The 12861-nt window shown below is 37.6% G+C and overlaps 1 protein-coding gene across 1 annotated transcript in view; it reads left to right on the top strand.

Moving 5' to 3' along the window:
• MACROD2 (mono-ADP ribosylhydrolase 2) overlaps positions 1-12861 on the top strand; it is a 2256418-nt gene that overhangs the window by 2046730 nt on the left and 196827 nt on the right. The window contains exon 9 of the mRNA XM_053574070.1: positions 6493-6574. Coding sequence (XP_053430045.1) covers positions 6493-6574 — 82 coding nt within the window. The remainder of the gene's footprint in view (positions 1-6492; positions 6575-12861) is intronic.

The raw sequence follows: 12861 nt of genomic DNA, 5'->3' as shown, positions 1-12861 counted from the left end.
GATTTTTGATTGTTGACCAAGACAACTGTAACATAAGATTTTAACCTTTAAAAATTTCTTATTGAAGTATAACAACCAGAAAAGAACATAGACCCTGAGCACACAGCTTGATGAATTTTCACAAACTGAGCACATTCAGGAAACCAGCGTGCAGATCAAAAAATCTGGACCCAAGGCATTTCCCTCCATTGCTTTCCACCAACCCTCAGCCCGGTGTAATTGCTGCATTAAACTCCTAACACCATCGGTGGTGATGTTGCCTATTTTCTATAAAGTTTTTGAACTTTATAAAAGTGGAATTATCCAGCGTGTACTCTTTTATTCTGGATTCTTTTACACAACGTTAGCCTCATGAGATGTCCCTATATTATAGTGTGTAGTTTAAAATTTTATTATCAGTGCCCTTCCATATTACATTATATGAACACATCATAATTTATTTATTCTGCTGCTCTGGTCATTTAAGCAGCTTACAATTTGGAGTTACTGCAAGAAGTGCTGCCAAAAACATTCTGAAATGTGTGTCTTAGAGAACACGTGGGCAGATATTACTGGGGGTCTACCTTGGAATGAAATTGCCAGATTAGTGGGTATGTGCATATTCAGATAATTTAGTAGATACTACCAAATCATTTCCAAAGAGGTTGCCCCAATTTTTATTCTCAAAGCAGTTTATGAAAGTTCTTGTTAGTTTACATTCTTGCCAATACTTGATATTATCTTTTCACTTTAAAAAGCTTTCAGCTTTTGATACATCCCAGTATAGAGGACATCACTGTCGCCATTGTGAAACTATTAGGTGCCCTATATGAAAACATCACCACTGGGCTGAAAAGCCATCGTACTCAACGTCACTAAATAAGATGACTGTTGGTGACAGTAAATGACTCATGCCCTTTACACAGTGCTTTTCCCAGACTCATCTATAATTCTGTTCTCTGGAAACCTACCTCCTAAATATGATATTTTTTGGTTCTGAAACTTCAAATCCTTAAAAAGCATCTGCTACATACATACATTTTACCTAAACACACACTCTGTGGATTACGGCATGCCTGTCACGTGTCAGGACCTAGACCATGCCCTTGCCATGCAGATTCTTCATAAGTTTCTAGTATAAGATCTAAGGAGGACAGTAGTCAAGCTGTTAATTCTGAAAAATATGGTAGCCTTTGTGTTATTTGTTATTATGTTTTAGACTCGGGATCCATCTGAGTTTATTGATGACTTATTCATAAAAGAAAAGAGTAAGTAATTTAAAATATACAAAGTTACTTTAATTACAAAAGAGTAGAGGCCCACTTTAGAAAGTGTGCCAAGAACATGGGCTAGGACCAACAGAAGTTGATTTCAAAGGAAGTAATTGGAATTTGAGAATTCTTGACAAGCCATACACTTCTAAAATAGAACATCGTTGTTTTTTGTTCTTTATTACATTTCTCTATATAATAGTCAATGACAGGACATTAAAGATTACATCAGAGTTTAATTAGGAAAGCAGAACCCTGTAAATGATATGCAATAAGGGATGTGTTATAGGGATTAGCTCTTCTACAATTGTAGGAGAAATTGGCAAAGTAACTTCAGAAGGAGACAGTTGGCTGAGCAGACTGTCAGAACACTTGGGGAATGAGGTTAATTCTTGGATTCAACTTGCTTCCAAGATATTTCAGTGTTTCAGTGTCAAAAAGTAAGGGTAAGAAACTGGGCCCTTCAACTAATAGCCAGGATAGAAAGTTGATGGAGAAGTCTATGGAAGGCCCTTGCCTCTGCATCAGGAGTATGTCAGCAGAACAGGTGGTCGAAAGGAAAGCTGGGTGCAAAGTGGGAGAGAGCAAGGACACAGTGGAAGCCAGAAGGAAAAATGAGAACCTTCGTAGATGAACTGTGTATCTGTCCTTTACTGCATCACATCCAAAGCTGTGATGCCCTGGAGCTGGTGTCCTTGCTGCAGAGCTCCATGTGTGCCCAGGCCAGGACTCAGCCCATGGCAGGGGAGCCATCAGGAGCTAGAGAAGCTATGGGTCCAGCTCTACCCCATGCCAAGGTGATGAGCTACAAGATGCAGGACCTTCCCAGAGCCCTACACCCACCTTTCTGGTGCAACAGCTGCAGCTGTGCCTGTGCCCTGTGCATGTCTGTGGCCAACCCGGAACCATTCAGAGAAATGTGGCTCTATCTTAACTAAGTTGATGTAGGCAAAACTGCTGCAGAGATATACTATAACAGAAGTGTAGAAAAGTAAGACACTTACGATGATCCAATCATTTCTTTATTAACATGTAAAACCTGAGGTCCAGAGAGATTATGGCGTGCCCAAGGTCACAGAACTGGTGACAGGCCGACAAATTCAATCGCCCATGTCTCTGTTAAAGAGCTGAAAGATGGATGTGAAGACAAGATCCTGAGTAGTTTTTTTCCCACTAATTAATTGCTTAGCTGTGGGAAAAACAATCACTCAATTTTTAGGTTCCTGTTTTCCAGCAGGTGAATGGCATGTGGGGTAGTGCCAGCAAATTGAAGGTACTCACTTAATATCTGATGAATAATGAATGGGTCTCTCAAGAACCACTATTACACAAAATTATGCTGCTGCCTAACATATATATAAAAAAATTGAAACCACACTCCTGGGCCTCAATAGTGAAGCATTCTTACAGGTTCTCCTGAAATTTATCTGGACTAGAATGGATCACCCGGGCCCTTCCTCCTTTGCACAAGTCAAATTTCCAATCTCCCAGCCATGTAACAATTAGATTTTTCATATTCTTCTTGTCATCCCACTGTGGCTTTTACTTGATTTATTCACTCTAAGCTTTTCAACGGTAGTCAATTACTACATTATAAAAGCAAGAGACTCCAGAAAAATGGGCATAGGGTGAAGTTGAAAGAATATAAAACTTTTAGTTGTATAGCTCTATGTTTTGCACATTAATTTGCAATCAGAATTTAGTACGAACGGCTCATCTTTGCTCAATGTACCATCAGCTGGGGTGGCTCAGAAGCCTGGAGTTGAAATCACCTCTAGGCTACCCACTTTCAGCTAGGCCTGTTGGCCAGAACAGCTGCATGTGGATTCCCCATGTGAGCTCTCCAAATCCTCATGGCATGAAGGTTGGGTAAAAGATACACCTCCCAAGAGGACCACAAAGAAACTATATTGCCTTTTACAAAGTGGATTTCAAAATCACATGACAACATTTCTGTCATAGTCACAGGCCTCTCAGATTCAAGTGGAAGAAGTATGGATTTTGCCTCTCAATGAGAAGAGTGTCAATCTTATATTGAAGAAGAGCTATGAAAGAGATAGCCCACTGCAGGCATCTTAGAGAACACAATCTGCCACAAACCGAGATCAGTACCGATGGTGAGATTATAAACACAGAGTTTGTCAACTCAATGAGCTCCTGTTCAACAATAACCCCAGAGAATATGTTTGTACCATATATACAAATGCAAATACATACATGAACACTTGGGGAATGAGGTTAATTCTTGGATTCAACTTGCTTCCAAGATATTTCAGTGTTTCAGTGTCAAAAAGTAAGGGCAAGAAACTGGGCCCTTCAATTATTTAAATAAAAGTGTTTCATCTTCATTATCCATTTTTTTTTCTGGGAAAATAAATTAAGCTGCTAGATTTTGAACCCAAACCATTTCCATTATAACGAAGCTTAATATACTAAAAAGTGATTAGAATTTCTTACAGTATTTAAAGAATCTGTATATGTTCTATACAATGTTTTAAAAGTGCACTTAGCAAAGAACAGCATTACCAGTAGACACCCCACATACGAACGCAAACTCACATATATACTCATTCACATATTTATTCATACAAGGAATACACAGGTTCAGGATTTCATAATTTATATTAAATGTTCTTAAATGTAGGGGAAATGTGTGGAAATGAAACTGTTCAGCTTGGTCTTCTTAAATCTGCATTAGGAAAAATTTTCTCATGTTTATTTTTGATCAGTCAGGTGACTTTAGAAATAATCTGACAATTTGAAGCCTGAAGAAAAAACTCAACCATCTCAGGTATAGAAATGAGAATAATTATGGTCTTTGGTAAATCCAGGTAATTCAATGTGCTTTGAGAGTAGTTTGTATCTAAGGAAAGGTAATGAGGCGTAACATGGTCTTATTTTTAATATCAGGACCTTTGAATATGAAGTATTTCAAATATACTGAAAAGTATAGGGTATTTTTTTGTACCTACTCCCATAATTAATAGCTATTATACATTTGCCATAATTTCTCAAATCTGTCCTCTTTCTGCATAAACAAAATATTAACTATCCAATTAAATCCCTACCTATCACTTCCTTTACCTTTCTTCCTTTCCTGGAAATCATCATCCTGTTACATGTGACATTCCTTTGTATGTTTCCATATATTAGTGGTGCTAAAAGATAAATTGAAGTTGTAGAGTTTGTCTGAGCAGACAGCAAGTCATGAATTGGGCAGCTTTAGACTGCAGATGGTTTTGGGCTCCACCAAAGGTACGTGGACAGCTTCTATAGTGTGAAAGTGAAAGAAAGGTGGAGGAAGTATTTGGTTGGTTAAAGTGTAATAACTTTATTTGGGTCATCTTAGCGGAAATCCTCTGGTTAGAGATTACTTGGCAGTTTCTGGTTTCACCAGAGCTTAAGTTTCAGTTTACTATTTATGCTCAGTTTGTTTATAAAGAATTCCAGGACAATGGAGCCATCTTGGCCAAATGGGCATACAATTAACCATTTTAACAACACTTATTAATGGATTCCCTACACTGCTGTATCTTTATGTCTTAAAAATCTGTATAGACGATATCATAGACTGTGTTCTTTGCATCTCTTTTCTACCACTTAACATTCTGATTTTGAGCTTCAGCCATAAGACATAAATATGCTATGAGGAGAGTGGATATGATCATCAATTATTGCACAGAGCTGATCATTTATTCAACTAAATTTATAGTTCACCTGGAGGATGAGTTGTCAATGACAGTGTTTGCATTTGCAGAAAGCATTAATGATATGCAGACAGGATCAGACATCAGGGAAAAGACGACATGTTTATTTGTACCATAGTCCTTCTATTTCTGAAGACCAAGTGCTTTCTCTCATATTCTGTCCTATGTGGGCAGTTATGGGGACTGCATGGTCTTTGATAATTACAGTGTGGAAATCCAATAAGTGCCAGGAGGTGCCCTAGATGAGGTCTAGGCTTGTGCGGAGATTAGGGAGCCAAGTCTCTGGGCATCCAACAGGCAACCCTGGTGATTCCTGATGTACCAATCCCCACTTCTCACCTCTTGTAGCTGGTCTTTCCTGCTGGGAACTACCCTGTTTCCCCAAAAATAAGACATCCTCCGAAAATAAGACCTACTCACAGGACCAATAAGACGTCTCCTGAAAATAAGACCTAGCGCATCTTTGGGAGCAAAACTTAATATAAGACACTGTCTTATTTTCGGGGAAACAGGGTATCATACTAGGGAGATCTGCATTGCACAGGCTGGGAAGGCTGAGGGGGTAGGTGGAGTCATCTATCTGCGTTCCCTGTTGTCATGTCACATGTATACCCTACTTCCTTTTCTTACTGCCATGAGAAAATAACTCACTTGATGTTCTATTCAATTTCTCATTTGAGGTTTTATAGATGGAGTAGTTTTTAACTGTTTTTACATTGTTAAAATGAAGGAGCTAAAGGGATATTTATTTTCAGGACATAAAATTGAGTCACTGATTTAATAACAGATATATGCAAGCTATTATGTACATTCCGTCTCTCTTCTCTGTTTACCATTTTATTCTCTGAATGTTTCAGAGAAATTCCTTACACACAGAAGCTCACTCAAAACAGAAAAAAAAAAAAGATGAGCACTCACATTTTACTTTAGATGTGGTATTTACTTATTCAGTACTATCTACCAAATTCAAATGTTATATTGACCTTGTGTCGGTATCAACTAGTTATATTTTATTTCTGTTGCGTTTCCAAATATGTTGAGCTAAAAGCAAGTGACTTCATGCAAATTAAACTGCATGGAAGCTTTTTAGGCCATGTTCAAATACTAACATGGTTGACAAATATATTTGTCTAACATGAGTAGGACAAAGAGCTCTTTGTTTATTGACATACTTTATTATCGCTCTGCTGTACCTCTCTCACACGGCTGTTTTATAGGACATAAAGTCTAGGTTTCCTGTCAAAATCTCAGATCTTATTTATAGCTTGCTGCAAAGTGGCTTATTGTCATTTATTATTTCTTATTTGATTTATAGAACATCTTTCCACCAAAGAGCCCGCAGGTTTATTTATATACAGAGTGCACACACACATTCAGACACACATACCGTTGAACCTCAATGCTCTGATATAGTTACCAATATGATGCCAAAAATACATAGGAGGTTTCTCCATTTGTTTTCGTTCTAAGACCATGTTCTGGGGAGGCAATTACCATCTTTCCTTTCACTCTGAGTCTTTATTGTTTGCCTCTAGGTGGATCGGATCATCTTCTGTGTCTTCTTAGAAGTTGACTTCAAAATCTACAAAAAGAAAATGAGCGAGGTTTTCCCTGTTGGTGAGTAAAACAACTTGTTGTTTTCTTCATAATTGAGGATTGAAGAAGTGGAGACCTCACTTGTACCTATATTTGGTTTCACATCTTTAGGACTGTTACAGTTGTGGTTTCCACTCCCAGGCGTTGCCACCAGGGGGCATCATGGTTTCTAAGAACTGAATGAGGTGGAGGAAGTCTAGGCTCGATAACTCGCAGCCCCATAAGGTCACTGTGTTGTCTTGGGGAAGTCTGGTCCCCTCTCGGGTCTCAGTCCCTCACACCTAAAATAAGGCGCTAGTTAAATAAATTCTAAAGGCCATCCCTCAGGCCTAAATTACAACATCTGTCTCCAACTCATAAGTTTATCATCTACCTACATCTCCAGCCCACATGTACCATGTTAAACACCTTTTTTGGTAGTCATAAGGAGCCCACTTACATTTGTAGTCAGAATTCCATCTATTTCTGAATTCCATCCCTATTCCTCCCCAATTTTCTCAGCCCAGATTGCAGACAATAGTAGCACTTTCTAGGGCAATCTGAGAATGGTACTCATTTCACACTTCTTTTTAGAATGTCGGAGAAACCTCAGGGTTGTTAAAGAACCTTGAGTAATAGATTTTCTTTTTCTTTTTTTTTTTTTTTTGGCCGGGGCTGGGTTTGAACCCGCCACCTCCGGCATATGGGACCAGCGCCCTACCCCTTGAGCCACAGGCACCGCCCAAGTAATAGATTTTCATCGATTGAATGTGCCAGTGGTTGGATTAGGGTAATTTGAATATTTCCCTTCACTCTTCCTCTACCAGCCTATTAAGGTAAAGGCTTGTTTAATGCCTTGTTATTTTTATGATGCCATTAAAGTCACAGTATCCAAAGTGCTTTCCTTGGCTATGGCAAGAATTGCTTCCTGGAACTTTTAAGCTACTATCATCATTGTTGGTGTTTGCCTTTCAAAGAGCTTTCCTTTAAGGTTTCCATTTCCATTCAAAGTAGTTTTTCACATAGCAGGAGATTCTGGCAGGCAGGAAGGAGTGAAAGATGGGTGCTGGCACACATTTTTCCTTTTGAACAGCTTGTCACAGGCAACAATAAGAAGGATGCCCAGCCCGAAGGTCAGAGTGGGGTGTGGGTAGCTGTCCAGAAGAGATGGTCAACGGTCAGGGGTGTCCAACCTGCAGCCGACAAGCCGCCCACAGATTGCGTGAGGGCTGTTCTGCTTCTCTGTGGTGTCAGATATTGTGAAAATTACGCACAAATCTATTTTATTGCCCACCATCTTTTGTTAATGTTTGTTTATTTAATGTGTGGCCCGAGACAAGTCATCTTCTTCCAATGTGTAGCACAGAACAAGAAAGACCGACACCCCTACAAGTGTAATTTGAAGTTCTCTCTAATTTGAGATTTGAAAGGTTAATCCACTAAATATGTTTAATTTGGGGCTCTAACTAAAGTATGTCTCTAACTGAAACATAATGTAAATTCCTGAGAGACGCCCATGTGTTGAAGAACAAAATTATGGTTATGATATTTTTGTTCTCTGCTTCTTTCTCTTCCACTGTCTTTTCTTCCTTCTTTTTTCACCTTTCCTCCTTTTTTAAAGCCCTCGGTGTTTTTTTACAGAGTACGGAGCACATAATAGCCATTTAATAAGTAGTTATTGAGATAAATTGAATTAAATAAATTCTTGCCACCATAATCTGATGACCTTTTTTATTTCAGTCTTTTTGTTCCATCTTTTTCTCTTGTTTTCGTCTATAATCACAGTGATTTATGCACAGCTAGGTTCAGATGTGTTAAGTATTATTAAAAGGTAGTGTTTATTATGTAAAGAATGTGGCTTGTTATGATGAACGAAGCAAATATTCTCATGTCTTATCAATATTAAAGCATAATGTATAAGATTTTTATAAATTTTAGACTCCAGAAATGTTTAGAAATGACATCACATTCATTTTCACAGCTTCTAAAATAAAAACGTGTTTTCACTCCAACATATGATAAAAAATAATTGCATAATTATAATCTGTTGGTATTGAAACAAATCTATCAGCAGGTATTAGATGCAGAGTCAAACAACACACCACAAATTAAAAAAAAGAGAGGCAGTTTTAGGAGTCTAGAGTATATTAAAAACCATGCAAATAAATTACTGATTGAAAAATTGCTACTTTAAATAAATTTGAAAATGCATCTCGGTACTTGAGCAAGTGAAATAATAATAAAATCATCCTCGGTCTCAATCAATGCATTGAAGCTCATTGTGTTCATGAAATTATTTTATGTGCATATTTATAATAGTAAGTAAATTTTACACAATGTCAAAATCGTCAAAAATTGTGAAGTATTTCTGCAACATTGAGGCATCAGCCATTTGTAAATTCTAAATACACAATAGGATGATACACATTATCTGTCCTTATTTTGAATTTATGGTTAATTCATAACCATACTATTTTTGATTAGAAAATAAGTTTTCTGACTTGCCATATATTTCCCCAGACTTACTTATTCAGAATATCTCCAACTAGTATTCATAACCCTTCCCAATGCAGTCATGATAATAGCTTAGAAAAAAAGTTATTTTTAGGCAGGGTATGATGGCTCATGCCAATAATCCTATACTTGATGAGGGCAAGGTAGTAGGATCCCTTGAAGCTAGGAGTTTAAGAATAGCCTGGGAAAAATACTAAGACTCTGTCTCTTAAAAAATAATGAGAAAAATTAGCTAGGTGTGGTGGCACATATTTATAGTCCAACTACTTAGGAGGCCAAGGCAGGAAGATTGCTGGAGCCCAGGAGTCTGAGGCTACAGTGAGCTATGATTGAGCCTCTTTACTTCAGCCTGGGCAACAGAGTGAGACCCCTATCTTTTTTTAAAAAAAAGTCATTTTTATATTAAACCAAATCTCTGTTTAGGGGTACTTTAATCTTATGTCTGTAACTTTTATAATTAGAATCTGAGGTAAAATAAATGAGAAAACAATAAAAGTTAGACCCAAAGAGATGATACTAAAGAAACAATACTTGTAACTACTATCTAATATTAATCATATTTCAATAATAATTAATATTAATATCAAAACAGTGAATAATATAATTGATACATTATATAATGCTAATATAACTAATATTAATAATTTATAATAATTCAAAGATTTTTGAATTGCCTTCTCTCAGACATACCATTCATTTCTTTACATATGTTAAATGAATTAGTCTTCATGATAATTATGAGACAGTAGGCATCATATTAATCCAGTGTTGTAATTTCTATTGTTATGGTATCTTTCTGATTTGATCCTGATCTCTTGAGAATGGCCGTATAACAAGATAGCCACTGTCTAGGGGAGTTCTGACCAGGGAGTAGGTGTGGGGAAGAGAAAAGTTAGGTTCAGATGTGTTTGTCAGGTGAGACACAATGAGGAAGTGAAGCTGAAACTCATAAAACAAAAGAAATTTATTACTCACAGGTCCCAACGGAGCTAAGAATTCCCTCAGGAGGTTAACATAAAGTCTGGAGGCAGCAGGGAGCTCAACCACCAAGTGGGGAGCAAGACAGAGGACATACCTTTGTTGGGATTCATGTGCTTTATCCTCTAGGTTTCTCTATGTGGGTTGTAGATGAGCTAACTTAAGGAAAACAATCCTATTTACATCACCCTGTACTGACCGAATGATTGTATTGTGGTCAGCACTTGTGGATATGTTGGGTTTTAGGTCAGCAGGATAAGGAACAAGTAGAACATATCACAGCCACGCAAGGAGGGGGAGTTTTAAGTAGGCCAGAGGTGATGGGATACAAGTGGGAGTCAAATTTAGGCCTAAAAATAGATGACAAGGCAGCAACTGTATTAAACAAATCTGACACCCTACTTTTTAGATATGGAAAATAAGGCATACAGCTGGGAAACAACAGAACTATATTTTAAAACTGAGAATGGCATCTGTCTTGCTGACGTGGTAATAGGTCAGTTTTCTTAGAGCATCTTCAGGGAAGGTTGAAGTCAACTGCTAGGATGCACTTGGAGACTGAGAAAGACCCATTTCTAATGTCATCTGCTGCCCATGATTTTTTAGAGCTGCCATGGCTAAAAACGTCCTCATGGAAACTTTTCTATATGAGTCAAATTAGTACTTTATCATTGATCTAAAAGTAAAATTCCATCCAAGTCATCTGTGCAGCATGGTTCTGTTAACTGCAGATGACCAGGTAAGTGTTAAGGAAACACCCAGAGGCCTCACAGCATGAGCATGACTGTAGGAGAAGATGGAGAATCAAATGTCTATGTTAGTTTGTTGGGGCCGTAAAAACAAAGTACTGCAGAGTGAATGGCTTAACAAAAATGTGTTTTCTGATGATTCTGCAGGCTACAAGTTCAAGGTCAGGTGTTGGCAGGGTTAGTTTCTTCTGAGGCCTTGCTCCTTGGCTTACAGATGACTATTTTCTCATGACATTTTCTCTGAGTTGTCTGTGTTCTTTCTCTTTTTATAAAGACACAAATCATATTGGATTGAGACCCACTCTAATTATCTTATTTTAATCTAATTACTGCTTAAAGGCCCTATCTCCAAATACAGTCACATTCTGAGGGGTTAGGACTTTAGAAATGTAAGAATTTGGTGGGACACAGTTTAGCCCATAATAGCATCATGGATGTGCAGTAGGAACCTCCAGGGAGAGAAATCAGCAGCAAAGTTTTTTTCAATGGTTTTATATCTTGCTGTGGAGTAAAGCACATTTGACTTTTTCCTTCCAGATGTATTATTTGGTAGTAAAGTGTGGCAGTTTTATGCAATTGTCACACACTTGGGTTGCAAATAATTTATAGTTACAGTGCACCATTTACATGGCCTACAGCAAGTAATATGTGTGTGATACGACTCAGCAATCTTTGTTCTTTACATAAAAGGATTGTATTTTTTAGTTTGTAGAATTTATTGCACATAGTTTTCATTGGATGTAAAAAGAAAAGACAATTCCTAGTCTAGAATGGGAAAACTGATTTTTTTTTTTATTATTAGAATATAAGTCCTAATAGAGAACTTGGGGATATTAATTTTTCTCAGAATAACAATAAAGAACATACAGTCTTATAACTGTTTCAAAGAATCTTGGTGTTGGAAGCTCGAGAGGGGTATGATGATTAAACCCCCTCCTCTTCTCCCTTGAGGGAAAGCTTGCACTTGTGTACTGCAGTGATTCTCTCAACTAGGAGTGACTTTTCCCTCCAGGGGTCATTTTTGTTTTTCACTATTCTAGGAGGGGAGAGACTACTAGCATCTCGTGATTAGGGGTCAGGGATACTGTTTACTTTTTTTTTTTTTTAATTGTTGGGGATTCATCGAGGGTACAAGAAACAAGGTTACACTGATTGCATTTGTTAGGTTGGGATATTGGTGAAATCCCATGATGCACAAGACAGCCCCTAACAACGGAGAATCATCCAGCCACAAATGTCAGTAGTACAGAGGCTGAGAACCTCTACCTAATGGAACCCCTCTTCTCGTACCATCCAGGCACTGAAGTAGTTTTTGCCTTTGGTTTGGCCTATTTTACAGTGTCCTGACTGCCAACGCCGAACTCAAACTTTTCTGTCTCTCTGTATTTGGAACTTGTGCCCTGGGCCTGACCTCTGGCTTCCTGGATTAATGACCCCCTTCTAGTCCACACTTTTGGTTTTGCAACCTCTCCATTCACTTTGACCCACAGATTTCAGTATGTTGACCTCTGTTAACCTTGTATACCTCCCAACCAAGGCCAGCCAGGGTTCTCCCGGCTCCCACCCACTCCTTATTCCATTCATTTCTTACTGCTCATGAATCTAGAGTATGAACTCAGAAAATATCAATAAGTCTTAAATAGGTTTTATGCACTTAATGATAAGTGTAGAATGGTAATATGAACAGAGCAAGGAAGAACAAATTCTCTATTCTTTCTACATATCTCAAGCAAAATTCATTGTTTCTTTGGCTTATAGTTTTCATTTTTATCATTAGTTTGGTGACAACTGTTTGACAAAATTACCTCATGAGCTCACAGAAATATTGGAATTTTAGAAGTTTTCAATCCCTTAGATCCACATATAATTGATTTATTCACAATGAAAACATTTATGACTGAAAAATCTATCTACTCATCTCTTTATTTTTTAACCCTGAAAGCAATAAGATTGTCATTTTTTTCCAGCTAGGACATTTATATAGCATATACACAATACTCACAGCAACTTAGTAGTTAAATATAATTAACATATATCTTTTAAGTAACTGTGACAATTAATAAGATAGAAAAATGAATCCCAGAATAT

Source organism: Nycticebus coucang, chromosome 21 (genome assembly GCF_027406575.1).
Source record: "Nycticebus coucang isolate mNycCou1 chromosome 21, mNycCou1.pri, whole genome shotgun sequence".
NCBI classification, from domain to species: domain Eukaryota; kingdom Metazoa; phylum Chordata; class Mammalia; order Primates; family Lorisidae; genus Nycticebus; species Nycticebus coucang.
The sequence above is the reverse complement of the archived record's forward strand: the minus strand, read 5'-3'. Positions and strand labels throughout refer to the sequence as shown.